This window comes from Excalfactoria chinensis, chromosome 20 (genome assembly GCF_039878825.1).
Source record: "Excalfactoria chinensis isolate bCotChi1 chromosome 20, bCotChi1.hap2, whole genome shotgun sequence".
In the NCBI taxonomy this organism is placed as follows: Eukaryota; Metazoa; Chordata; class Aves; order Galliformes; family Phasianidae; genus Excalfactoria; species Excalfactoria chinensis.
Genome location: NC_092844.1, coordinates 5,773,343 through 5,797,267, shown reverse-complemented (window position 1 = coordinate 5,797,267; position 23,925 = coordinate 5,773,343). Strand labels below are relative to the sequence as shown.

At 60.9% G+C, this 23,925-nt stretch overlaps 2 protein-coding genes across 15 annotated transcripts in view; one reads left to right on the top strand and one right to left on the bottom strand.

Annotated features, from left to right (window-relative positions):
* CHD5 (chromodomain helicase DNA binding protein 5) overlaps positions 1–4,966 on the top strand; it is a 25,237-nt gene extending 20,271 nt beyond the window's left edge. For 3 of the 9 annotated variants that reach the window (XM_072354100.1, XM_072354105.1, XM_072354108.1), the window contains 11 exons: positions 413–572; positions 714–793; positions 928–1,057; positions 1,593–1,682; positions 2,033–2,170; positions 2,336–2,444; positions 2,612–2,744; positions 3,065–3,260; positions 3,476–3,639; positions 3,748–3,862; positions 3,966–4,966. In XM_072354100.1, coding sequence (XP_072210201.1) covers positions 413–572; positions 714–793; positions 928–1,057; positions 1,593–1,682; positions 2,033–2,170; positions 2,336–2,444; positions 2,612–2,744; positions 3,065–3,260; positions 3,476–3,639; positions 3,748–3,862; positions 3,966–3,973 — 1,323 coding nt within the window. In that variant the 3' untranslated portion in view covers positions 3,974–4,966. The remainder of the gene's footprint in view (positions 1–412; positions 573–713; positions 794–927; positions 1,058–1,592; positions 1,683–2,032; positions 2,171–2,335; positions 2,445–2,611; positions 2,745–3,064; positions 3,261–3,475; positions 3,640–3,747; positions 3,863–3,965) is intronic. The other 6 variants (XM_072354104.1, XM_072354107.1, XM_072354106.1 and 3 more) reach the window with 5 other exon arrangements.
* On the bottom strand, positions 4,763–23,868 carry KCNAB2 (potassium voltage-gated channel subfamily A regulatory beta subunit 2). Of its 6 annotated transcripts, none has more exons than XM_072354111.1 (16): positions 23,780–23,868; positions 18,395–18,514; positions 18,146–18,187; positions 11,343–11,386; positions 11,147–11,184; positions 10,960–11,039; positions 9,916–9,960; positions 9,480–9,524; positions 9,363–9,406; positions 9,209–9,295; positions 7,341–7,426; positions 7,117–7,237; positions 6,642–6,736; positions 6,439–6,559; positions 6,275–6,363; positions 4,763–6,166 (listed from the first exon to the last, which is right to left on the bottom strand). In XM_072354111.1, the coding sequence occupies exons 2-16, from the start codon at positions 18,469–18,471 to the stop codon at positions 6,077–6,079; spliced, it is 1,104 nt and encodes a 367-aa protein (XP_072210212.1). In that variant the 5' UTR covers positions 18,472–18,514; positions 23,780–23,868; the 3' UTR covers positions 4,763–6,076. The 6 variants fall into 6 exon arrangements, with proteins under 6 accessions (XP_072210212.1, XP_072210211.1, XP_072210216.1 ...); XM_072354110.1 differs by lacking the exon at positions 23,780–23,868 and adding an exon at positions 22,038–22,410; XM_072354115.1 differs by lacking the exons at positions 18,146–18,187; positions 18,395–18,514; positions 23,780–23,868 and adding exons at positions 8,821–8,865; positions 15,503–16,079.
* Between the last annotated feature and the right edge of the window lie 57 nt (positions 23,869–23,925).

Sequence of the window (23,925 nt, the reverse complement as noted above, 5' to 3'; positions counted from 1 at the left end):
GGGCTGTGAACTCACTGCATGAGCACCCCCAGGGTACAGCTCACCCTGCATGCCTGCCAAGGCTTCACGTGGGCACCAGCACGGTCACTCGCATGCTGCCCTTCAGCTACTCACACTGTGTAACTCAGTACCTCTCCCTTATGTCCGCAAAGCCAGCACAGCTGCAATGGACCTGCTGGGGCATGGGAGGCTTTCTGTGTGAATGTGGGGTGGGCAGAGCAGGACTGCTGCTGGAGGAGCTGCTGAGGCTGGGAGCCTGCAAAGCAGCAGAGCATGGGCAGTAGCACCTGCTGCCCAGCAAAGCGTGCCACATGGGGTGGTGGGTGTAGGAGCACCTGTGGATGGGGCTGTGACCTGCTGCTGCTCTGCTGCTGGCCGACGTGTTTGACTTGCTGTTGTGTGTCTGCCCCAGGTGCAGGAGTTTGAGCATGTCAATGGGAAGTACAGCACCCCAGACATGATTCTGGAGGGCCCGGAGAGCAAGAAGTGCAGTGAGATGGTTTCTTCAGATCCCAACACCCCTGTCCCAGCCAGCCCAGCACACATACATGCAGGACCTCTTGCCCTTGCAGGTAAATGCATGGTAGCCTGGTTATGGCTTTGGTCTACGTTAGGAAGGGAGGTGGAACAGAAAGTTTTTCAGGTATCTGGCACTGTGTCCTTGGCACGATGGGATTCCTGTCTGTAGCTTCCTTGCTTTGCTGGTGTTACAGAAAAAACAGACCCAGCACTTGGATTCCAGGAGGAAAAGGACCAAGTGGAACAGAAGTCCAGGAGAGCATCTGACAGCCAGGTAGGGGAGTCATGAACCTGTGCCTGCAGTGCTTTAGTAATGGTGTTTCTTGGGAGGTGCTGCAGCATTCCTCTGCAAGCAAACCACATCCCTCTGGCTGCTGGGCTAATCCAGTGTGGGTGCTTCACATTAAGGTGCCTGGGAGCACTGAGAAGGTGGAAAGTGAGGAGTGCCAAGAAAACTGTGAAAGCAAAGAGAAACTGAAGGAAGAGAAACAAGAAGAGAGTGAAAAAGCTGAGCCTTCTCCTGAGCCCCTGGGGAAAGGTGAGTCTCTGTGGCTCAGAAGAATACAGGCTTCATTCTGAGAAGCATTTGGGACATCTGTGAGGGCTCTGACAGTTACAGTGACATTGATGTGTGCTGGGGGATTTCTTCAGCTCAAGGTGCATAGACACAGAGTGTGCGCTGTGACAGCCTCAGCTGCTCAGTGCTCCTGACAGGCAGATGCTCTGCTGGGAAACTTTGGCACTTGCTGCTGGCTTCTCTTCTCCAAATTGCAGTGGAAAACCTGGGTGTCACAATGTCCAGTTGGAGTTCCTGAGAAAAGGCTTCCTTTTGAACTTCCAGATTGCTGTTTAGATAATGACACGACGTTATCACAGATGTAATCTACACTGTAATGTTAAAGCATTAGTTTAGTATAATCTACAGATTAAATCAAATCTAAAGTGAGTCGTGAGAAATGCTTGTGCACGATACAGTGGCTTTACCCTGAAAGCTACAGTCAATCCATATATGTTATTTCCTGAAGAGCATTTTACATGTTATGCTTCTCTCAGAGTCCTGTTCCCTTCTGCAGATGAGGGTATTCAAGAAAAAGAGAAGGCTTTGGAAAAGCCAGAGTCAAACAGCAGTCCTGGCAAAGGGGAGGACAAAGAAGTCAAGGCAGGTAAGGTGCCACGAGGCTTTGGGGAGAAAAGTGGTGCAGAGTGCCCTGCGGGGCTGGGGCTCTGACTCAAGGCAGGTGTCCAGGGGGTGGTACAGGGCCTGCAGTGGGCAGCTTGCTCTGTGGTACTCAGGAGCCTCCATAGGACCCCCTTACAACGGGCACTGCCTCTGCTTGCTGTGAGAACATCAGGAGCTGCTGGGGGAGGCAGGTGGGCAGGAGGTGGGGCTGGTGGCTTCTCCAGCAGTGACTTCAGTGGGGACTTCCCCCTGCAGCTGGGAGGGCTGTGGTAGCAGCAGTGGTTCTGATGGCTGAATGAATTGGGGCAGGTGTGATTTCCTGTGTTTGCCCAGCAGAGGATAGCAAGGTGGAAGAGAAGGAGCAAAATGAGACTCAGCAAAACGGTGACAAAGAAGAGGAGGACGGAAAGAAGGATGACAGAAATGTGAACTTTAGATTCATGTTCAACATTGCTGACGGAGGCTTTACAGGTAGAAATGAGCGATGAGCCGTTGGTTATTCCTGTAGAGCTTCTCCATAAAGCTCTGCACCGAGCGCTGTTGCTGTGGCTCCCTGGGCCATCTCCTTGCTCGCCCCGCATGCTGTGCCCAGCAGCCCTGCTGGCTGACCAGGCTGTCTCTCTTCCGTTTCTGCAGAGCTGCACACGCTGTGGCAGAATGAGGAAAGAGCTGCCATCTCCTCCAGCAAGATCTATGACATCTGGCACCGCAGACATGACTACTGGCTGCTGGCAGGGATTGTCACGTACCCTTTGGCTTTGTGGGTGATGGCCTCCCCATGCCAGGCGGAGGGGGCTGTGCTGTGAGGGCAGTGGGGAGGGAGGTGATGGAGCGGGGAAAGGGACTGGAGATGTGTTGCTGAGAAATGCTGCCTGCTGGCCGGTTCTTGCCTTGACGCTCCCTCTGCTGCAGCCACGGCTATGCCCGCTGGCAGGACATCCAGAACGACCCGCGCTACGTGATCCTGAACGAGCCCTTCAAGTCAGAGATACACAAAGGGAACTACCTTGAGATGAAGAACAAGTTCCTCGCCCGGCGCTTCAAGGCGAGTTGCAGGTTCAGGGCTGGTGAGTCCTTAGTGGTGGCACAGAGCAGAGCCCCACAGCGAGGTGGAGCGGAGCAGGAGGCGGCAGATGTTTGTGAGACATCAGTGGTAGCGAGGCAGCACCCTGAGGGGCAGAGCTGCAGGAACAGGAGCACTTGCTAGCTCCGGAATGTGGCACATGGACAGGGCAGTGCTGTGGAAGATACAAACCCAGGAGCTGTGGGGTCGGATGGATGGGGAGGGTGGCAGGTATGTGGGTGGCACTGGCTCACACGGGCACAGGGTCTGGTCCTGATCCATTGCTCTCCTGTGCCTCCCAGCTGCTGGAGCAGGCCCTGGTGATAGAGGAGCAGCTGCGGCGGGCGGCGTACCTCAACATGACTCAAGACCCCAATCACCCGGCCATGGCATTGAACGCCCGGCTGGCTGAAGTGGAGTGCCTTGCTGAAAGCCACCAGCACCTCTCCAAAGAGTCCCTTGCTGGGAACAAGCCCGCCAACGCTGTTCTGCACAAAGGTACGTGTGGGTATAGAGAGCAGGAGGTGCAGGGAGGGGTTGGCTGTGCTCAATGACACCATTGGGAAGTCCAGCTTTGGGGACTGCTGGGAGGAGGAGCTGATGCTTGTTCAGTTGGGTCATGGGGTGCTGGGCTTATAGGGACAGAGCACAGCCGGCACGGAGGTGCTGTGGGGCCACGCTGCAGGGTCAGCAGCGCCGGGTGTGCTTTGCAGTGCTGAACCAGCTTGAGGAGCTGCTGAGTGACATGAAGGCTGACGTGACACGCTTGCCCTCCATGCTGTCCCGCATCCCTCCGGTGGCTGCACGGCTGCAGATGTCGGAGCGCAGCATCCTCAGCCGCCTCACCACGCGTGGCGGGGAGCCTCCGGTCCAGCAGGTGTGTGGGCTGGAAGAGTGCAGAGCTGCCTTGGGGTGCCCCGTGTCCCCCACCCCATCTCTCTGTGCTGCATGTCCCGTGCTTCAGCTTCCCTTCTCATTTCCTCAGGGCTCCTTTGGTTCCTCGCAGATCTACAACAACAGCTTTGGACCGAATTTCCGAGGTCCTGGGCCAGGTGGGATTGTCAACTACAGTCAGATGCCTCTGGGACCCTACGTGACAGGTAGCTTGAAACTGCTGACAGCCCCGAGCAGGGAAATGGAAGTGACAGGTTTTAGTGCAAAGCAGGGATGGCGGTGAGCAGCTGTTTTCTCTCTTACCAACAGATATTTAACCCCTTCCAAGATCTTCTGCTGCTGTTCCCATTCCCACCCGAGGTAAGGCTGCACCTGTGACCGTCCTCTGAGCTGCTGTGTGCTGCCAGACCACGAGTCCCTGTCTGTCCCCTCAGCAGCCCCCGGGCCACTCTCCAGCCCCAAGAAGAAGCCGCAGGGTCACCGAGGGATGGGGATGCAGTGGGCAGAGGCCAGAGCCCTACAGCCCTCATCCCCACGTGTGCTTTGATCGACGTGACCCCAACCATCACCAGAAACTTCTCTGGAGGGGATTTCATTTCCTTGTACATTTTTTTTTTTGCACTTTCTTATTGAAGACTTGAAGAGTTTGTCTGGAAGTGTGGGATGAGTTAAGAAGGGATACAAGAATAACAGTATTTATGTCTGTTTTTATTGACATGTATCAGAGTTAAAGGGAGACCTGTTGGAAGCTCTGTTTCTAGTCCAGTTCCACGCTGACCGTTAGGCGCCAAGCTTACTCCTGTTCAGTAGCTTCCCTGTAAGTTCTATTTTTATGTCCTTTTTGTGTCTGAGCAAGCGCATGCCTGCCGCTGCCCTGCTGCAGCACGGGGAGCAGAGAGGAGGAGGAGAGGAGTCGGCTGCTGCATCTCCCAGCCCATCCCTGGGCTGCAGTGAGCCTTGCCCTGGGCTCCCTCTGCCTGCAGCCTGCCCTCGCCATGCTGCAGTGGGGAGAGCACGGTTGGGCTGTGCTGGACATTCTGTGCTCCCCCTGCTTCTTCCTTCCATCTTCTCTGTGGCCACAAGCTGCCTGGAGTTGGGGGGGGGGGTTGTGGGGGCTGCTGCAGCAGAGCAGAGGGCGGCTGCACTGCTGCCTTTGTGCCTGGTGGGCTGCTATTTTGTGATACTGACTGCACCGTGGTGACCTTTCGTAGGAGGTTTATGGCACCTGTAACCAACACACTCACATTTACTTTGTACTCTGTGTGTTTTGGTTCATGTTCTCTGTGTTTTAATAAATCCTGTAAAAAGGAGGTGGGAGCAGCGTCATTATTGTGCTGGCAATGAGGGGAGCTCCGCTCTTCCAGCCCTGGGATCAAGGTGGGAGGTGAGCACAATGCTTGGGGAGGGGAAGGGCCAAGAGCCAGCGCCCCCTGGGCTCCCCCTGCTGCCCCCCTTGAGCCCACAGCCCTGGGCAGCAGCACCAGGTGAAGTGCTGCTGGGTGGACGCACAGCTGTCTGTATACACGGATGTGTATGTGCTTGCGGTATGTGTGCAACACGTGGCACATCTGGAAGTAGCCTCCAGATGCACGTCGATATGCAATTCCACATCCCTGCTTATGTGTTTCTGTGGTTTGCGCAGACACATAAAAATTGCAGCTCTCTCTTTTCTAGCCCTGTGCACACACTCACTGCTCCACCTCCCCATCTCCACGCAGCAGTGTTTGCTGCTTCCCCTGCGCAGGGGCTGAGAACAACCGGTGCTGCCCGGGGCAGGGCTGTGTGGAGTCCCCCCCTCCCAGGCTTCCCGTTGCCCACCCCTCTTCTCCTCCCCGTCTCTGGTCCCTCGCACCCATCCCAGGCAGGGCCGCACAGACGCGGTGCGCTGGGGCTGCAGAGCCGAGCGCCGGGAGATGTTGGTTTTGTTGGTGGCGTTGCACAGCAGCCTCTTACAGCCCCGGCGCAGCTCTGGGCCAGCATCCAGCCCTGCCCACGCAATGCTCCCGCGGTGCTCCGAGCACAGCTGCACCCAACGGCCTCCTCGTCCAGAAACACAAAGTAAAGAAGAGAAGCAGCGGGGAGACGCATGCAACGGCCGCAGCCGCCGCCCAGGTTGGCCCCCGCCGGCTGAGTCCTCCGCACGGTGCCGGGGCAGCGCCCCGAGCTCAGCGCGCAGCCTGGCCCTGCGGCTCCGAGTCCGGCCACGGGGTGCGCACTGCCCCGGCGCTCTCCCCGGCGGTGGCTTTCTTTGCATTCAAATTAAATGTTATGTAGTAAGCGTTATGTTCTCTTGCAGCGACGTTTGGAACGGTTTCTCTACACTCTCGGCGTGCTGTTCTTGATGCGGACCGCGCTCTCCACTTTGCTTCGTCCAAGCATAAGCAAGCGATCGGGCGGCGGGGCGGCGCGCCGGGGCGCGCCTAGGAGCGGTAATCCTTCTTGCTGTAGGGTTTGTTGCCCAGGATGCTGTCGATCTCGTGGACGATGGAAGACGACAGCTTGGGAAGGACCTGCAGGGGAGCGCGCCCGGAGCCGTGTGGGACGGCCCCGCATCACGCTGCAATGATTCACCTGCAACGCGTGGCAGCGCTGCACGGCCGTGCTGCTGCACACCTCACCTGTATGGCTCCGATGTTCTCCATCAGCTGGTCGGCGTTGGAGGCTCCCAGCAGCACGGAGCTGACGCCCTCGTTGCGCAGGCACCACGCTGGGGATGCGGAGTGCAGAGCTGAGCAGGGCCCGGCCGCTGCCCCCCACCACCCGCAACGCCCCCCCCCCTTACCGATGGCGAGCTGTGGCAGTGTGCAGCCCAGGCGCTCGGCGATGGCTTGCAGCTCCTTCAGCTTGGCCTGCTGCCGCCGGCCCTCCTCGCTCAGGATCTTGTCCTTCAGCCACTGGTAACCCTGGGGCAGGAGGGTGGTGAGGGGGGGATTCCAAGGAGGAGCCCTGAGACCCCTGCACTGCGTATCTCCACATGGTGCTCACCTTCAGTGATGCTCTTGAGTATGGAGGAATGCCACCATCGTACTTCCCCGAGACGATGCCACACGCCAGCGGGGACCAGGTCATGGCACCAACACCTGGGGAGAGCGGAGCAGAGTGACCTGGCCACCTCACCTGCTGCCTTCAGCCTGGGGTTGGGCAGCACTCGGGTGCAGAGACCAGCCTGGAGGGCAGGAGGGGGCAGCAGGGGAACCAGCCTGGGGAGCCAGGATGAGGTAAGTAGGAGTGGAGGTGGCTGGGGCACACGGGAGGGGATGGAGAGGGAGGAGCAATGGGTACAGACCTCTGGAGAAGGACCCACATGAAAGGGACACAACTGTATTTTCCCCCACCTCCCCCCAGAAAGTGCCATTTTCACCCCAGCAGCACATCCAGGAGTGGGGCACAGCAGCCAGGGAGCAGCTCGTGTGCTCCTGCACCGACGGCTGCAGGATGGAGGGGATCCCAGGGCCGGTACCTATCTTGTGGAAGAGCTCAGGCAGCTGCACCTCCACCTTCTCCCGCTGGAACATGTGGTACTCGGCCTGCTCGCAGATGGGTGGGATCAGGTTGAACTGCCGTGCCACTGAGTACGCCTCCTGCAACCCAGATCAACACCATCAGTGCACGCTGGCCCCATCACCATGGAGCAGGGATTTGGGCTCTGGGACCCCCCCTGTACCACCCACACGTGGCCCCTACCATGATCTCCATGGAGCTCCAGCGCGACGTGCCCCAGTACATGGCCATCCCCTGGTTGATGACGTGGGTCATAGCGCGCACTGTCTCTGCCAGAGGAAGGGAGAGCAGCAGGCGGGCGTTAGGGCACAGGGATGGGGCTGGGCCATGCACATCTTGCAAGCAGGGTACATCCAAACGCCAAACGGGCGGGAGTTGGGTGTGGAAATTAAACCAAAAGGGAATGGAAATCAACCCGAGAGAGAGAGAAAGAGAGAGAGAGAGACTTCTCCGCAATTAACACGTTTCCAAATCTATTGAAAACAGACCCAGGTCAAACCACACGGAGAGCATCACATGGAAGCGGGTGGAGGTCGGTGTGGTTATGCTGAGATGAGGAGGGAGGGACAAAAAGGCAAAGTATGGTCCTCTGGGAGAGGTGAGAGTCAGGAGAGGGCACTGAGGAAAGGATGCACTGGGGACGCAGCGCTGCTCCCAGGCAATGGGGCCGGAGCCACCTCCAGCTCACCCCAAAGTGCTCCACCACAGAAATGAGTTAAAATGGGGCTTAAGGACATCAAAATGAGAGCACCCCCCAAACCCAGCGCTCTGTAGGGGTAGCCCATTCTGGGCTGTGCCATGGCCTGTGGGGGTGGGCATCCCCAGGGCTGCGCTGGCACACGGTGCTTGCAAATGCTGCAGGAGGAGGGAAGCAGGTGGATGTTTCCACACCCTCCGGTACCACCCGGCTGGAAGCACAACCGCTGTGCCCACCGTGGGTCAGGGTGGTAGGAAACGTGGAGCTGAGGGATTCGCTGCTCCGTCCCAGAGTGATGCTGGGAGGAAGGGGTTGGGGCTGCCATGACTTCAGCCGGCACCGGGCTGCTCCGAACCATGCGGGCTGCGTTGCAAGCCAAGATGCCGTGCCAAGTGAAGGAAGTAGGAAGGAGAACGTGGCCGAAGTTTGGTTTAACAGCAGCAGCACGTGCAGCCCAGCTTTGAGCACGAGCTTTGTGTCAACCAAAGGCTTCAGCAGCCGGACCTGGCAGCTCGGCAAGGGAGGGGAGGGGACCGCATGGAGAATGCCCAGTCCTGCACGCCAGCGGGGGATGGCACAGGGGTACAGCTGGGTGCTGGGCTACACGGTGCCCCCATTGCTCTGCATGAGGACAGACTGACAGCAGGAAGAGCTGCGTGCAGCAAGGACTGACGGCTTCACCCGGGTCCTGAGCACTCCCCAGTGCCAAAGCAGCGCCAGAAGCGCATCGCCAGAGCCATGCAGGGGAGCGGAGCGGATGGGATGGGAGCACAGCTGTCGGCTTGGTTCCTTCACTTGCAAGATGTTCTGGGGACAAGGGGGTATTTTGGTTTGGCTGTTGCTGCTGTTTTCCTTCGCGCATTTTATGGAGAGGGTTATTGAGGGAGGAAGGAATCAAAATTAATGAAAGATGCGGGTTCTGTCTCATAAAATGCCACTGGGGTTCAGACTGCGGGTACGATGTACCTTCTATGATGAATGTTCTCGACTTGGAAGAACTAAATGGGTGCCCTGGTGATAAAAGAAAGATGTAGAGAGACCAGAGGTTACAGCCGCCGGTGTCACAGCGAAGGGCACAGCGGGGGATGGGGCCGCGCTCCCCCAGCACCACGGCAGCCCCCGGCCGCGCTCCTGGCACAGGGTGAGGGGTGGATGCTCAGAGCTTAAACTGAAGGGGTTACGCTCTGTCGTGGGAAACACACTTTCAAAGGAAAGCCTGCCACAAGAAGCATGGTTACAACCCACGGATGGCAATGGAATACGGCACACACCATGCAGAAAACGGGGAGAGAAGGGACGTGGCCCCGGAGCCGTGGGCAGGAACATTGCGGCACGACCGCACCGCGGCACCCACCTTCCATGGGTGTGTTGGGGTCGGGCCGGTTGGCGAACACCACATCCACGTAGTCCAGCTGCAGCCGCTCCAGCGATGCCTTCAGACCTGCAGCCATGCAGCACAGTCAGGGCAGCCCAGGCCTCGCACCACCCCCTGCACCCCACAGCCATACCTTCAATGATGTGCTTTCGGGACAGTCCCCGCTCCGTCTCTGCTCTGAAAGAAGAGAAGGGGCAGTCGGAGCCCGCTGCCGGCCGCAGCGCTGCGGGGCAGGGCGGGTGTTACCTACTTTCCTCCCCAGAAGATCTTGGTGGTGATGACCAGGCTGGATCGTCTGCAGGGAGAAGGGCAGAGTCATAGAACTGTAGGGTAATTAAAGTTGGAAAAGACCTCTAAGACCCACCTGGGCCAACCAGCAACCCACCACCACCACACACACTCGCAGGATCGTTAAGGTTAGCAAAGGCCTCTATGTCCACCAAGTCCAACCCCAACCCATCCCACTGTGCCCACTGACCACATCCCCAGGTGCCACTTTGCCATGTCGGACACCTCCAGGGTTGGGGATTCCACACTGTGCCAGTGCTTGGGCAATGTGTGAGCCCTGCGCCCCGTGGGCTCTTCCTGCCCGCTCCTCCCAGCCCACGAGCATCACAATTACCAAGGAAATCTGCTGCCTAAGAGCGAAGCAGTGTGGGATGCCGGACCCTGGGGGTGAGACCTACCTCCAGCCCTTCTTCTTGATGATGTTTCCCAGCACAACCTCAGCCCTGCAAGGAAAGGGAGACATAAGCCTTGAGCTCTTTAGGCTGGAGCAGGAATTAGGTCAGAGACGCGTCAGTAATGAGAAGTGACTGCGAGCGGCGTTGGGACGCGGCGGGGAGCGGAGGACTCCCCAACAACGGGAGCTGCTATTTTTAAGCAGCTGTGTGGGCCCACTCATCACATTGCACAGCACCAGGGCCGCCCCCAGCCCAGCATCAGTGGGGTTGAGCAGGACCAGGTCAGCATACACAGAGGCCACGGGCCGGGATGGAGCCCTCACCCCGGCAGGAAAGGCTGCGGTGGGATGGAACGTTTGAGCAAATGCGAAATGACTTCCCAAAACGAGCGCGGAGAGGCGGAATGATTTAATTATTTCCACTCTCCAAACTTTCAAACCAACCTGCATGACAGCGGCTGTCCTCAGCGAGCAAACGGAGGGCAGCGTGCGGGGATGGGAAGAGCCTATTAGTGCTCCTGGGGGGAACATTCCTGTGTGCTGTGGGAGAGCATCCCTCCTTCCAAACCCCCTTTCAAATGTTTAGGAACCGGAGCTCCTGCAAGCACGCTTGTTGCAGAAGGGCTTTGAGGACTGAATGAGCACCGGGAACCTCAGGAGGGTGGAAATGCAGAGCTGAGGGAGGGGGCTGTGTGGGATTTGGGGGCTATATGGGGTCAGGGGGTACCCAGCCCAGAGCAACCCCCGAGGGCTGGGGCTGCTCCTGCTCAGCACATGGGACCGAGTGTGCAGAGCATGTCGTTCCTCCCCCGGCGCCGGTTTCTGCGTAATGCAGGAGTGGGTTTGAGGGGAAAAAAAAGGAGGCTCTGCCATTGTGTTGGTACCCACAGCGCTGCTCTGCCTGCTAAATATATCCCAGCCCACAGCTGCGAGGGGGCTCAGGATGCGTCCCAAAGCACCTCCAGATGAGGACCAGAGGGATGTGGCCGTGCTGAGGAGGAGCAAGGCCGGCGAGGAAGGCTCCCCACGTGGTGCCAATGGTACTCACTTGCCGGCAGCGTAGACTTCTGCCGTGTCGAACAGATTAATGCCGTTGTCGTACGCTAAAGTCATCAGCTGCTCGGCCATCTGCGGGGAGAACAGGGGATGCCTGGGGATGGAGACACCGAGGGCCACAGCCCCAGGGCACTCGGAGCTGCTGCTGAGGCCGCATGCTGTGGGCGTGGGGTCCTCACCTCATCCGTGATCTGCCCTCCGAATGTCACCCATGTCCCTGCAGGGAGAGATGGCACACGGTGAGCACAGCGTGGCCGTGCCGCGTCCCCGCCACCCATCCCCACACAGAGTGGGGACAGAGCTGACATCTCCGGCTCTGAGTGGCAGCTGGGAGCCCAGCGCTGCTGTGGGGCTGGATGGGGAGTGTGCACTCACCCAGGCCGAGGCAGGATACACGCAGCCCGGACTTGCCCAGATTTCTGAAAGACAGAGACCCGTTAAAGCAGCAGCCGGACATCCACACCGTGCTCAGCAGTTCAGCTGATCACACTGAGAACCCCTCTGGTGCTGCGCAGGAGGAAGGGTGGAAACCACACAGGAGGGCACCGGTGGAAAAGGGCAGAGCACAGCAGCACTGAGCCCTGAATGGCGGCTGGAGAAGTCAGGGTTGGATTTTATGGAACAGGGAGAGGAGGGAAAGGGGAAAGAGTGGCTGAGAGCACTGAGCCCTGGCCCCGGTCGCTGCTCTACTTCTGCAACCGAAATAAACACGGAGCTGTCGTGAGCCAGAAGGCACCGGAGAGAAAGAACCACAAAAAGGGAGCGAGGATGCAGCTCCTTCCAGAGACAAGACAAGCAACGGGGGCTGCGTGAGGGCATGGGGGGGGGGGTGCAAGAGGGGTACCCAGCGTGGGCACAGGGCAGCAGCCACCCATGGGGACGTGAGGACACGAGGACACAGGAACACGGGGACACGGGGACCTGCAGCACGTCGCCCACGGAAACGTGGCACCTTTTTGTGCTACCCGAAACTCGGCACTGAGAAGTGGAGAACATTCTTTCGGGCAGGAATCCAGGCTGGCAGGCGTCCTTTTCCGCCTTTGCCACAGTGATTGATGGTGCATTTTTACAAATCACAAAGGTTCGAACAACAAGCTTTAAAATAAATAAAGTGTAGGTGAGCTGCTGCTGCCCGCCCGCGCGCGGCCGCGTCGCGTAGCAACGTGCCACGTCCCGTGCCCACCACATTGGGATCCATCCCTGGGGCGCGGGGATGGACGACGGCGGTGGTTCTTCATTTCAGGCTGAGATTAATCAGGATGTTTTCTTTCTGCGCTGCTGCGTTATTGTCCAACATCTGGAAGGCGTGGGTGCTTCGCAGCAGATGCTCCGTGTCTCGGCCCCATTTATTTTTAGCTTGCATAGCAGAGGGCAGAGGTGATGGCCGTGGGCTGTCAGAGGGCAGAGGCGGCGACACGGAGAGGAAGCAACCCGAGCCAGGAGTGTGGCACTGGGGCAATGGGAGCATCCCTGCTCATGGCCTCCTGCGTGCAAGGCTAAGGGTCGCTCGCTCGCAGCAACGTGGGGAGGGAATGAGCATCCCCTGCGTGGTCACAGCCCTTCAGGCATCACTTTGAGGAGAGTTTGTATGGAGCAGAGTGGGGATATTTGGAGAGCTTGCTGGCCCTGCTGCAATGCCATCACCATCACCTGCAGGGGTTGTCCTGCAGGACCCTTTGGTGGTCCAAGGAGAGAGGAGCAGGGCAGAGCAGAGAGCAGCGTGCAGAGCCCTGAGGTTACACGGCCCTCGCATGGCTTGTAGGATGGCTGATCCAGCTAATGGGGACGCTAACAGGGGCTGATGGCTGATCTTGTCCCAGCCTGCCTGCTGCACTTTGCATCCCAGAACCGTCTGCTGGGCTGGAGCCTCTGCCACCCTCTGCAGCAGTGTTCCTTCACCTGCCCAGCTCCAGGTGCCCTGTGTGCACAACGTGCTTCATCCCAAACCGGTGCACTGAGGGCTGAGCCCCCGCCCTGAGCTCCAGGAGGTTCTGGCAGCACTGCACAGCCCCGATGCCATTACAGCCCACGGATATTCATCTGCACACCGCAGAGCCCCAACGTCCCCAACATCCTCGAGAGCTGCTGCTCCCACAGCACCCACACTGCTGTCCTCCCGAGCCCCACAGCGCATTGTGGGAACGCTTTGTCCCCTCCTGCCCCACTGCTTTATGCTAAAACCGCACCAAGAGGGGAGAGAGAGCAAAGTGCAAGGAAGGAAAGGAAGGTGAGCAACGCGCACAGGGAGCGGAGCAGCACTTGTAGCACTGAGAAACCACAGCCAGGAGGGGAGAAGGGATCTGGGGAGAGCACGGCACAGCCCTGAACCCCATCCTCCCAATTCCGGGGACCATCCAAAGCACCCAAACCGGCAGCAGATCCCCAAACACGGCACGTCCCTCCCCTACCTGTACTTCATGCCCGGCTGTTTGATGCTGGACTCGCTGGACGAAGGCGCGTTCTGCACCGAGAGCTGCCCCAGGCTCCGGGCCACCATGGCCACCGCCCGGAATTTGCTGCGCGTGCCGAGGCTGGGGCTGCTGGCATTCTGCCTGTTCAGCCGGTCCTCCGCGCTCCGGCTCTTGATGCTGTGCTCGGAGCACACAAAGGAGACCTGCATGGTGCCCCGCTGTCGGGCTGCGGGTTCGCTCCTCCCCGGGGCTCAGCCCCACGCTCCTCCCGGTGCGGCGCGGAGGGGGCCGGGGATGGCGGGGAGGGCTTCCCCCAGACGCGCGGCTGCGGAGGTGCGGGGGAGCGCTGCTGCTCGCCTGCCCGAGGCTGAAGGCAAACTTCGAGTCCTGCGCGCCGCTGACGCCTCCGGCTGCGCCGCTTCCTTACGCCCAGGCTGCTCCCGGAGGGCGGACGCGCGTCCCCCGTAGGGTCGGTGCCCGGGGTGGGGGCACCGAGGGCACCGCGCTCCCACGGCCCCCCGGCATCGCCCGTGACCCTCCCGCGGCCGCGGAGGCGGCAGGAGCGCGGCAGCAGCCTAAATTTAGACGGCCAACTCCGCGCGGCAGAGCCCTCCTCCTAACGTCGGCGGAGCATCACTCAGCCAACATGACGGCTGCGGGGCTGGGGGGGAGGCACGGCTTAGAGCGGCTCCGGGCCATCAATATTTGATGAGCGTTAGGAAGCAAACAAAACAACGGAGGGACAGGTAGGGAGGCACAGCGTGACCGCTCCCCCCGCTCCGTCCGCCGCTCACCCCCGCCACGTCCGCAACGCGTGCACCGCCAGCGCTCCCGGGGGGGCGCAGAAACCCGGTGGGTTTGAAGCTGGAGCCGCTTTGCGCCCCGAGCGCCAGTTCCCCGAAACTTCCCCAGCCGAGAGCTACAGCAATTAAGTGAAACCCAAACCCGGTGTCTCCTCTGAAGGACGGAGCCGCGGCGGTGCCGATGGCCGCTTGGCTCCGGGCTTTGAGCAGCAGATGCCCGTGTGCCCCCGGTGATGCAGGCGGCTCCAGTGGTCGGGAAGTAATGGGCTGAGCGAGAGGGATCGCCCACGCGGCCACAGACCGCGCTGATTTCTACAGCGAAGAGAAGCGGAGCGGGGCCGTGGGTCGGCTTGGGGGGTGCGCGGGGGATTACATAAACTGGCCTTCGGCGCAACGAGAAGATTTGTAATCTGCTCGGGTTTCCCTCTGCCTCCAAGCTGCTCTGCTCTGCGGGATGGGTGATGCGCACCCCGGGAAGCCCGCACCCGTTGCAGCAGCACGGCCGCATCCCCACCAAAGAGCATCGCTGCTCCTTCCCGCTGCCTCCCCCGGGCACCTTCCCAGGGGCACGAAATCACGGGCGCTTTTGCAGCCCCCCCCCAGCCCCGCGTTAATCTGCCTGCAGCCTGAGCACAGATTAAGGCTCCCGCCAGCAGCTTTCACCCAAAGGAACAGCTGCAGATCTGAGGGAGCAGCCCCACCAGGCCCCTCCAACCCCTGCACCAGGCCTATGGTGGGGGGGGGGAGGTGCCCAGGGCTGTGCCCGCACTCACCTCACTCCATCAATAAATAACCACCGCATGAATACTGAATGAGCCGTTGCCACGGTGTAAATGTTACCTCTGCTTATTCTGAAGAGGAAGCTCCTGCTGCCCTGCCCTCCACAGGGGCTGCTTTCCCCCCTTCCCCACAGCAGCATCATGAAAGCTGAGACACCGACGCAGCGCTCACCGCCCGCACCTCCATGCAACATTAATGGCGCACTGCTGGCCCTGCGCTCACAGGCACTGTGCACTCCACGGGATGCTGGCTCAGCTCTGTCCCCTGCCCTGTGCTCTGGTGCTGCATTTCACATCTGGGGCAGTGCAGCTGTGCACCGTGCATTGGCACACACCAACTTTGTGCCAACGCTGGAGTTAAAGTGAAGATGAGAGCACTGAACTGTGCCAACAGGAACGCACTGATTTGCTCCGGCCTCTCTTGTACACACCATGCTGGGCAGCACGGCTCAGCGCTGGGCACACACGGAGCACGTTGCCACATCCCCTGCCCCACTGCCACCCTGCTCCTGTGCCAAGGGACTTTTGGCCACGGCCCTTACCTGTACCTCATGCCCGTGGCGTGCGCCGTGCAGCCGTCCAGCGAGAGCCCGTGTGTCCGCAGGAACTCCTCCAAAGTCTTGGCCTGTGCTGCTGCACGCACATCCCGCAGCCGCCGCAGCTCCAGAGCATCCGCCCGGCGCGGCGGCTGCAGCCCCCATTCGGCGTGGTGCCGGCTGGCCACGCTGCGCAGGCTCTCGCTGTACGTCATGGACAGCATCCTGCTGCCTGAGCGTGGGGGCTGCGGGGTGAGCGGCGGTGCTCAGCGGGCGGCGGGGACACTCGGCTGTCCCCGGACCCCACAGTGCTGTGCATGGCACGGGGATGGAAAGAGGACCCGGCCGTGGGTAGCACAACGACCGGCTGAAGCGGGAAAGCCTGGGTGCCAAAGAAACGGGACATGCGGCACAGCAGCGAGCAAGGGAAGGGAAGGAGGTCACACTGTGCACACAGCACAGGTATAAGTGTGAGGCTCCAGTGCCACCAGCCAACACCACAGCACTGGCAGCGCACCGTGACCTCACCACAGCGGCACCAAAGAGGTGGCACTGATCTTCCTCTGTTGCTCTCCCAGGGACTCCCAATGCACTCAGTGCCTGCAGAGAGCAGCCGGTGCCTGGGAGCTCCATGCAGCTCTGTATGGGCAATGGGAGCGGAGCAGAGTCTGCCTGCACCCCACTGCCATGGGGCATCCTTTCCTTTTGCTGTGAAGTTCAATCTCACAGCAGTTCTATGGCACAAAGGATGCTTTTGTACTCAAGTATGACCTCAAGAAAAAAGCAAGAATGGGAAAGAAAGAGCTTTAGCTTGCAAGGAATTACAAAAACCCCAGGGAGCTCCTGCAATAAACAGTGCTTTTTGAAAATGCTTCCGAGCTCCTCGTGTGCAGGAAAGGAACCCAGAGTGTTCCTAAAGCACAGGGAAATGCAAACAGAGGATCCCCCACCTGAGGCCAAAGCCACAAAGCACCCACTGCAGCGATGCGCTGAGCGCAGCACTCCCCGGGTGTCCCCACGTCTCTGCAATGGGGCCATAGGGCTGAAAGCAAAACCCCCCCCTACCTCCGGCACCCCTCAGATCTGCAGTGCCAGCACTGAGCCCTTCTCTGAGCTGACACACAACCCCACCAGCTGCCCCTCACTGTGCAGCCGGAGGAGTGCAAAGCGCTGCTTCTCCGGCTTCATCTCAGTGCAATTAAATTAAAGCGGCGGATGGAGTCGGAGTGGGACGGTCGGAGCCGCTCGGAGCAGCGAGGCAGTAATTAATGGCGTGCCCTGAGCTGACACCTCTGTGATTTTTGGCTGAGCAACATCGCCATGCAGCAGGGAGAGCACCAGGCGCACCCAGGGGCAGCTTATTAGCACAAACTTTCTGCAAACTGAAGAGCGAGAAGCAACGGCTCAGCCCAGGGCTGGAGAAGCTGCTGAAGCCGGGCAGTGATGTGTCACAGTGGGAAGCACCCCGTGCCCACATCCCCAGCCCAGTGGGCCCCAGCACCGCGCAGGGGAGTGAGGTGTGAAGTGCTGCCTCAGTCCCAGCCCATCGCCCAGGGTGTCACAGCCTGCAACAACAACTGCAACAACAAGAAGCCCAAATGAAGCCCTCCCCAGCCAAGCAGCTCAGTGTTACACTGCAGCCCCCAGTAGAGAGCGCAGCGCCCGCTCACAGCCCCGAGTGCTGCCCTGGTGCCTCGGACTCACCCGGCTTCTGGGGTTCCTGCTCATTAAAAAGGAAAGCTCTGGCTGTTAGGGTTCCCTCAGACAGCTATAAGGGAGGCACAGCTGTGGTTTTTTTCGTGGAGGGGAGTGTCGGCGCACAGCATCCAAAGCAATTGGTGAACACAAGTCCCCCCAGAGTCAAGTTTTTGAGCGGCGCTCCATTAGCCCTATTAGGTTATTTTCTTCCTAGCGAACAGGAGCTCAATTATTCATGACTTCTTCACTAAAAGCCTGTGGATGTGCAGCTGCTTTATGAACGCTGGCATCGTTTCCTCCGCCCGGAGCCGACCCTCACCGGCGGCTGCAGCGCGGCGCCACGCGGTGCCATGGGCTGAGCTGTCCATCCACGGGACACAGCCATCCCTGCAGTGCCAGGGAACCGAAATGCAAGCACCTCTTGGGAGATCCCTTCTCGCCACCCTCACCCCATCCACACGCTGTGTTTGGGGACGCAGACTCAATGCATTGCTCCTTATGCCTCTATGGCCCATCCCCATAGCCCACAGCGCCCTGCTGGCACACTGCGCTGGGGAAAAGTGCCTTTTTAATTTTAGGCAGTAAAAGGCTGGGTAAAAAAAAAAAAAAGCTATCTGTGGTCTTAGGTATCAGTTAATGACATTTCTCTTAATGCAAGGAGCAGATGAGAGGGCTGGATGGGTGCCCGGAGCACCCCTTGGGAACAGCTAACAGCCCGGGTTGCTCTCCATACAGCACCAGCCCCACATCCCAGCCCTCCCAGTGCTTCCCATTCCCCAGCCGGGTCCTTCGGTGTGCAGCTGCCCATGGCACAGCCAGCATACACGGATGTGGGGTGTCCCGGCCTGGCAGAGCCTCAGATGGAACCCAGGCACCAGCAGGGGCTGCCCCACCGGGGGCCATCTCTGCTTCCTAGAGGTGTTTTTAGGGAGAAAGGAAGGACGCGGTTACCTGTAGAACTGGAGCTGGCGCTTGGGGCTCCCATACCTCGCGCTTCCGACAGCAAGGAAGGAGGAGAGAGAAGAAAGATGCCACAAAGTGTGTTAGCAGAGTAGGGAGCAGGCAGCGCCGCGCAGCCAAGCCGGGACGGGTTGCTACCAAACCCACGAGCTGCACGGTGTACCAGCACGGATCGGCTCTTCAAATACGGGGTGCTGGCACCCAGGGGCTGCCCGGGGCTCCGCTCACATGGCTGCTCACCTGTAGATCATGCCGGGGGAGCCCGTCTGCCTCAACGAGAGTCGTGCCGGGGAGTCCGTGGTGGATTCCGGATACATGGAGCCAGCCTCGCCAACCTCGCCCCGCGCGCTGCCTCAGCCCCTGCAAAAAGAGGAAGCTGGGTTGAATCAGCAGAGTTGGAGTGTGAGAGTGACGGTGCTTCCTGTCGCCGGCCGGATGGGTGTGCGGTGTGGTGCGGGTATGGCACAGCTCTGCCACCCTGTGTGGGATCCGCCGCCGCCACCGTCACCATCATGGCTCTGCTCGCCCCCATGTCCCCCCCAGCCCACCCCGTGCTTCCAGCCCCCCTTATGGGCTCCCGAACTCCTGCCACTTGCTGGAAGGCAGCGTGCCACATTGCAGCCGATGCAGACAGCAGGACCACAGCTGAGTGTGTGCTTGGGTGGCACGGGGGATGCTGTGCCCAGCCTGGCCCATTGCTGTGCTGCTGGGTGCAGAGCGAGGCTGCCCGCTGCCCGTGCTGCTGCCTGCATTGCTTCCTGCCCTGCTGCCCGCCCTGCTGCCCTGAGCGTGCTCTTGCGACACAGCAGGAAGCAGTGAAGAAATTCGGGGCCTGCAAAATTCAACATTTTGCTGATGGGAGGGAAAAAAAGCCCAACACAACGCTACGGCATCACACAGAGGCTCCCCCTGCAGGCTGTGCGTTATTCCCACCCGCTCCAATCCCTGTGGCTGGTCTGCAGCCCTCACGCTATTGTACTGGGGGGGTGGGGGAGGAATGCGGGAGGGGAAGGGATGGGTTTTAGTCTTTCAAATTCCAACGGTCCTTCTATAGGCGATTAGCACCGAATCTCTGCGCCGCAGACTCTGAGCCGCTTTCTGCCCCGCATTTGGAACCGAGATATTTCCGTGCCGCTTCTCCAGCGGATGCACAGCCCGGCGTGGCACGCACGCATCGCGCTGCATCCCCTGCAGCCCGCACGGCCCAATGGCAGCGGCTGCGGCAGCGGGGCCGTCCCCATGCTGCAACCCTGCAGCAAACCCTGCGCAGAGCGGGAGCGGCTCCGCGGTCCTCTCGTCTGCTCCCGGCTGCAGCCGCAGCGCCTCGCACGAGAAGGAACGGGGTCATTGCAGCTCAGAGCAAGGACGGGTTCGGCTGCTGAATGTCGGGAGACAGCTGCTCCCTGCCGCACCGCTCCCTGCAGCGACGCGACCCGCGCTGCTGCAGTGTCACCCGGATGCGCTGAGAGAGAGCGATGCTGCCAAGTACCGCAACCCCATCCCGGCCCCTGGGGGGTGCCTGGGAGTCCGCATCGCTCCTGCAGAACGAGCACCTTCCCCGCCGGGGCTCAGCAGCCCCATGGGCAGGGCTGGATGGAAGGTCCCCAAACGCTGCAGGGGTGCCCCTGTGAGGGGGCAGCGGGAAGGGCAGTGCGGGCAGCAGCAGCGTTGTTCCTGCAGACAGAACCTTGCATGTGCAGCACCTCCCAGTGCACGCTGATGTTCTTACAGTGCACTTTGTGCCCTCCCCAGAGGAGTGAGCAGGAAGCAAAACGCTGAGGCTGAGGGGAGCTGCATGCAATGTGGGGCACCTGCAGGGGACAGAAACCCTGCACAGAGCCACAGCTGGGCACGAACTTCTCTGTGCCTGCATGAGAGGGAGGTGGGAGAGACCAGAAACTGAGGCTCGAAATGAATGCAAAGCAGAGCAGCGACTCATTTGGGGCATTGTGGATAACGGTGGCAGTGCCAGCCCTGCATCCTGCAGTGGGTTGGCTGTGGGCAGCCTGGGATGCACCCAGCCCTGTCTGAGGAACTTGTGGCAGTGCAGAGCTGTGACCACTCTCAGAGGGACCCGCTGGTGGCACTGAGATGCAGAAGGGGATGGGAGGCCCACAGGGTGCCTTCTTCTAGCATGGAGCAGCGGGTTCTGCCCCGGATTTAAAGGAAAGCAGTGTGCCATGGAGCAGCTGGCACAGTGCAGGGCAGCACCAGAGAGCCAGGTCCAGCACATCCCTCCAGAAGCTCAGAGCCAACATCCCTGACCTCACAGTGCCAGCATGTTCCTATTTCCCCTGCTGGAGGCTGAGATGATGCCTGCAGCTTTGGCTTCATCAGGACAAAACTCGCTGGGAGGCCACATCTGCACTGATTTCTGCAGGGTGGTGCATGGAAAAAGAAGCATTTTCTTCTGTGGGATACTGGGATGTGCTCAGGACCTGGGGGCAAGGGGTGCCCTGAATGCTCCCACCCCCATCCTCATCCCTATCCCCATGATGGTTTAGGAGAGCCACTGGGATGCTGGAAGGGTTGATGGCTAAGAAGGCAGGGAGCAGAGGCTCTGCCTGATGCATTGCTTGAAGGAGTCTTTAAAACTCATTCATTAGTGTTAATTACTGAGATCTGACTGCATGGTTTTATCCTGCTCTCCACAAGATGTGGTGTGGATATAGGAACATGCTAGCAGAGATGAGACAGGAAGCACCTACCCCAGGGATGAAGTGATGCCAAAAGACCAAAGTGAGAGCCCATGTCCGTTTCTTGGCCAGGAGGTCTCCTTTGGGTAGAGCCACCACATGAAGCCCACGTGCCCCAGCCAGCCCCAGGCACAGGTCCCATGAGCATCCCCAGCTCTGGCAGCAGCAGCCCAATGCATGGGGTGGGCACTGATCTGCTGGCTCTGCTTTCAGTGGCAGACCTGGCACCAGGCTGTTGGGTGTCCCCACAGGGTAGCACCGGCTTTGGGTGGCTGCTACATGGGAAACATTATGGACACAAATGTCCCACCGAGTTCCTGAAGGGCTGGATTTGCTCTCGTCCCTTCCCAAGCCCTGTGTGGCTGTCATTGCTGTGGCTGGGACAAGGCAGAGCCTGGGCTGAGAGCCTGAGAAGGGGGTGCAGGGGTAGTGGGACCCTCCCTTGGGCACCCAGCCCTTGCCCAGCTCCCAGCCCTCCATATGACAATGAGGTTGCACAGAGCCTCTCCCCACTCAAGGTGCCCATTCTGAGACTGCTAATTTCCCCCCCCCCCCCCCCCCGGATTTGGTAAACAGCATCCTCAGCAGATCCCCCCCCCCAAACACGCTATGGAAAAGATGACTTAAGGACGATTACTCATTGCCCTGCTGTGACTTGCAAATGCTTTGCACGTCCTCCACATCCCTGTGTCCCTGTATGCCTGGGTTCCCATGTTCCCATGTCCCCGTGTCCCTTTCCCTAGCAGCACCTGCAGGGCTGCAGGCAGCACTTGTGTCCCTGCAGGTCCCTGCAGAGCCGGGCCAGCCGCAGCCACACTGCAGCTCCCTGCAGCAGCTCGGGCGTGCAGGTATGGCATAACCCATTCATTCTAACACCAGGAGACCCGCCCGGCAGGGACTGCAACACGTGAGGCTGCCTGCTCTTCCCGTGCAATCTGAAACAGCACCGCTCAGCTCCCGGAGTCACTGACAAACCCGATAATCACATGTGGGCCCATCGCGGGCCATTATTCCTTTCCACATCCGCGTATGTGAGCACAGAAGTAAAGCTGCACCCCAACACCGGCGGCGTGCAGCCCTGCAGGGACTCGCCGCATCCATCCGGGCTGGATGCAGCACTGCACCTGCGGGCGAGGCACAAACAGCCGCACCGCAACGCACCGCAAGACCCCGCGGCGCGCACCCACCTCTCCTCCGCGGCGTGCGGGGGCGCAGAGCCAGCCCTCCCCGAAAGTTTTTCCTCCTCGGCGATGAAGATGCGCGGTCGGGAGGGAAAAAAACACCAACGGAAAAAAGAGCCACAGAAGCGAGACGCAAATCAGCTGACGGCGGCGAGATGGAGGCTCTGCGGATCTGGGAGCGCGGTGCCAGGTGCCGGTCCGCAGCGAGCGCCGAGCAGAGGGCGCGTTTTACCCCATCCCTCCGCTCCCCAACGCCGTGCTGGTGCGGGGGGTGGGGGGTGGGGGAGGCGGCCCCGCCGCTCGGATCGGCGCTCCCGCACCGCCGCCGCCGGAACCGCGCAGTGCGGGCGTGCGCAGCGCAGCACCGTGCGGGACAAAGGGCTGCGGGGGGGGCGGGAGCGCCTTCCGACCGCGTCGGTGCCGCTCTGAAGGAACAGAGAATAAGGCAGCGCGGGGATGGGGCAGGGCTGCGCACAGCGGGGGCGGGGGGTGCCGGCACCGGAGCTGCGGAGATCCGAGGAGAGAACAGGACGCGCAGCAGCTCGGCGTCCTTAGAGCTGCCCCAGAGGAGCGGGCAGAGCCAGGACGATGTGCCGGCACCCAGCGCCGCCGCCGGAACCCCACGGGGCTCGGCTGAGCTCGGGGTGCAGCACCGCATCTCGGGACACGACAGCGCTGGGTCTCCTCCACGCCACCCCGCGTGGCACCACCGCGAACGGGGGCTGCTCCAGCCCCGAGCCTTCCTCCTGGCACCAGCAAACAACGCGTGCCTCTGTGTGCACCAAGAGCTGCTGGTGTGCGCCAAGAGGTGCCCCTGACTTGCGGAATCACTATTCACCCCGCTGGCAGCGGTTGCTGCTTTTTAATTAAATGCCTTTTTTTTGCCATCTTGGAGAGCTCCTCCCCAACACGGGCGCTTTGCTTTGGAGGTGAAGGGGAAACAGCTGCATGAGGCCGGCTCTGTGACAGCAGAGCTGCCCCTGCCCTGGTTTAGCAGCAGAACCAGAGGCCAGGAGAGCAGCAAGGAGCGGTCGGCATTGGGATGGGAAAGCAGGGAGCCGTAGGACACGGGATGGCGGCTCGGAAAAACAAGGCGAGGCGTCAGCCTCAGGAGTCCCGAAATAGCCCGAAATTCAGCCTGTGCTGTGCTTGGAATCACACTCGGATGGAGAAAAGCCGGCGGGGCTCCGTGTGCGGATATGGACCCAGCAGAGCCACGGTCCGGATGGCGCCGTCAGCACAGCCAGAAGATCGTCCTGTTCTGCAATTGGGCCCCGCTCGCTCGAGGCGTGCGGTGCGGTGCGGGGCGGTGCGGGGCCGTGCGGGGCCGTGCGGGGCGGCTCGAGGTGCGGCGACGGGAGGGCAGAAGGAGGATTCGGTCGGCGCTGGGGCCGCAGGAGCGTTAACGGCCGCCGTGACCGCGTCCAAACGCGCGCGGCGTGGCGGTGCGGGGGAACGGCTCGGCACCGCGCGGACATCGCACCCCGCACGGCGCCCTCGTGGGGGGCGCGCCCCGCCCCGCCGCCTCCCATTGGCCGCGCCGCCTGCCGCTCCGGCCGCATGCAAATCGCGCCGCGCCCATTGGCTATAAAGGGGCGAGGCCCCGCCCCGTCCCCTCGCCGAGCGGCCGCCGGGACCCCGCCGCGCCCGGGGGCTGCCGCCGCCCGCGACCCCTCGCCCCGCCGCCCCTCGTCCTTCAGCCCCGCGTCCCCCCCGCCCGCATCCCCGCCCCCCCCCGCCCCGCTCACCGGCACGGCGCTGCGGGCGGTGGGACGGAGCGGAGCGGCGCGGAGCGGAGCCGGGCGGTGCCTCCCCCGCGGGGCGGCGCGCATCGCCCCAGTAACCCGACGCCGAGCGGGGCGCGACCACCGGCGCGGGGGGAACCGCCGCCCTG

What these genes read in the sequence shown, in the direction of transcription:
- KCNAB2 (XM_072354115.1), bottom strand. Translation starts at nt 15,720, where the DNA reads ATGCTGTCCATGACGTACAGCGAGAGCCTGCGCAGCGTGGCCAGCCGG. An exon ending in ATCAAGAAGAAGGGCTGGAG is followed by an intron (nt 9,525 to 9,915) that starts GTAGGTCTCACC and finishes TTCTCCCTGCAG; the next exon opens with ACGATCCAGCCTGGTCATCA. An exon ending in AGAACATCGGAGCCATACAG is followed by an intron (nt 6,167 to 6,274) that starts GTGAGGTGTGCA and finishes GCTCCCCTGCAG; the next exon opens with GTCCTTCCCAAGCTGTCGTC.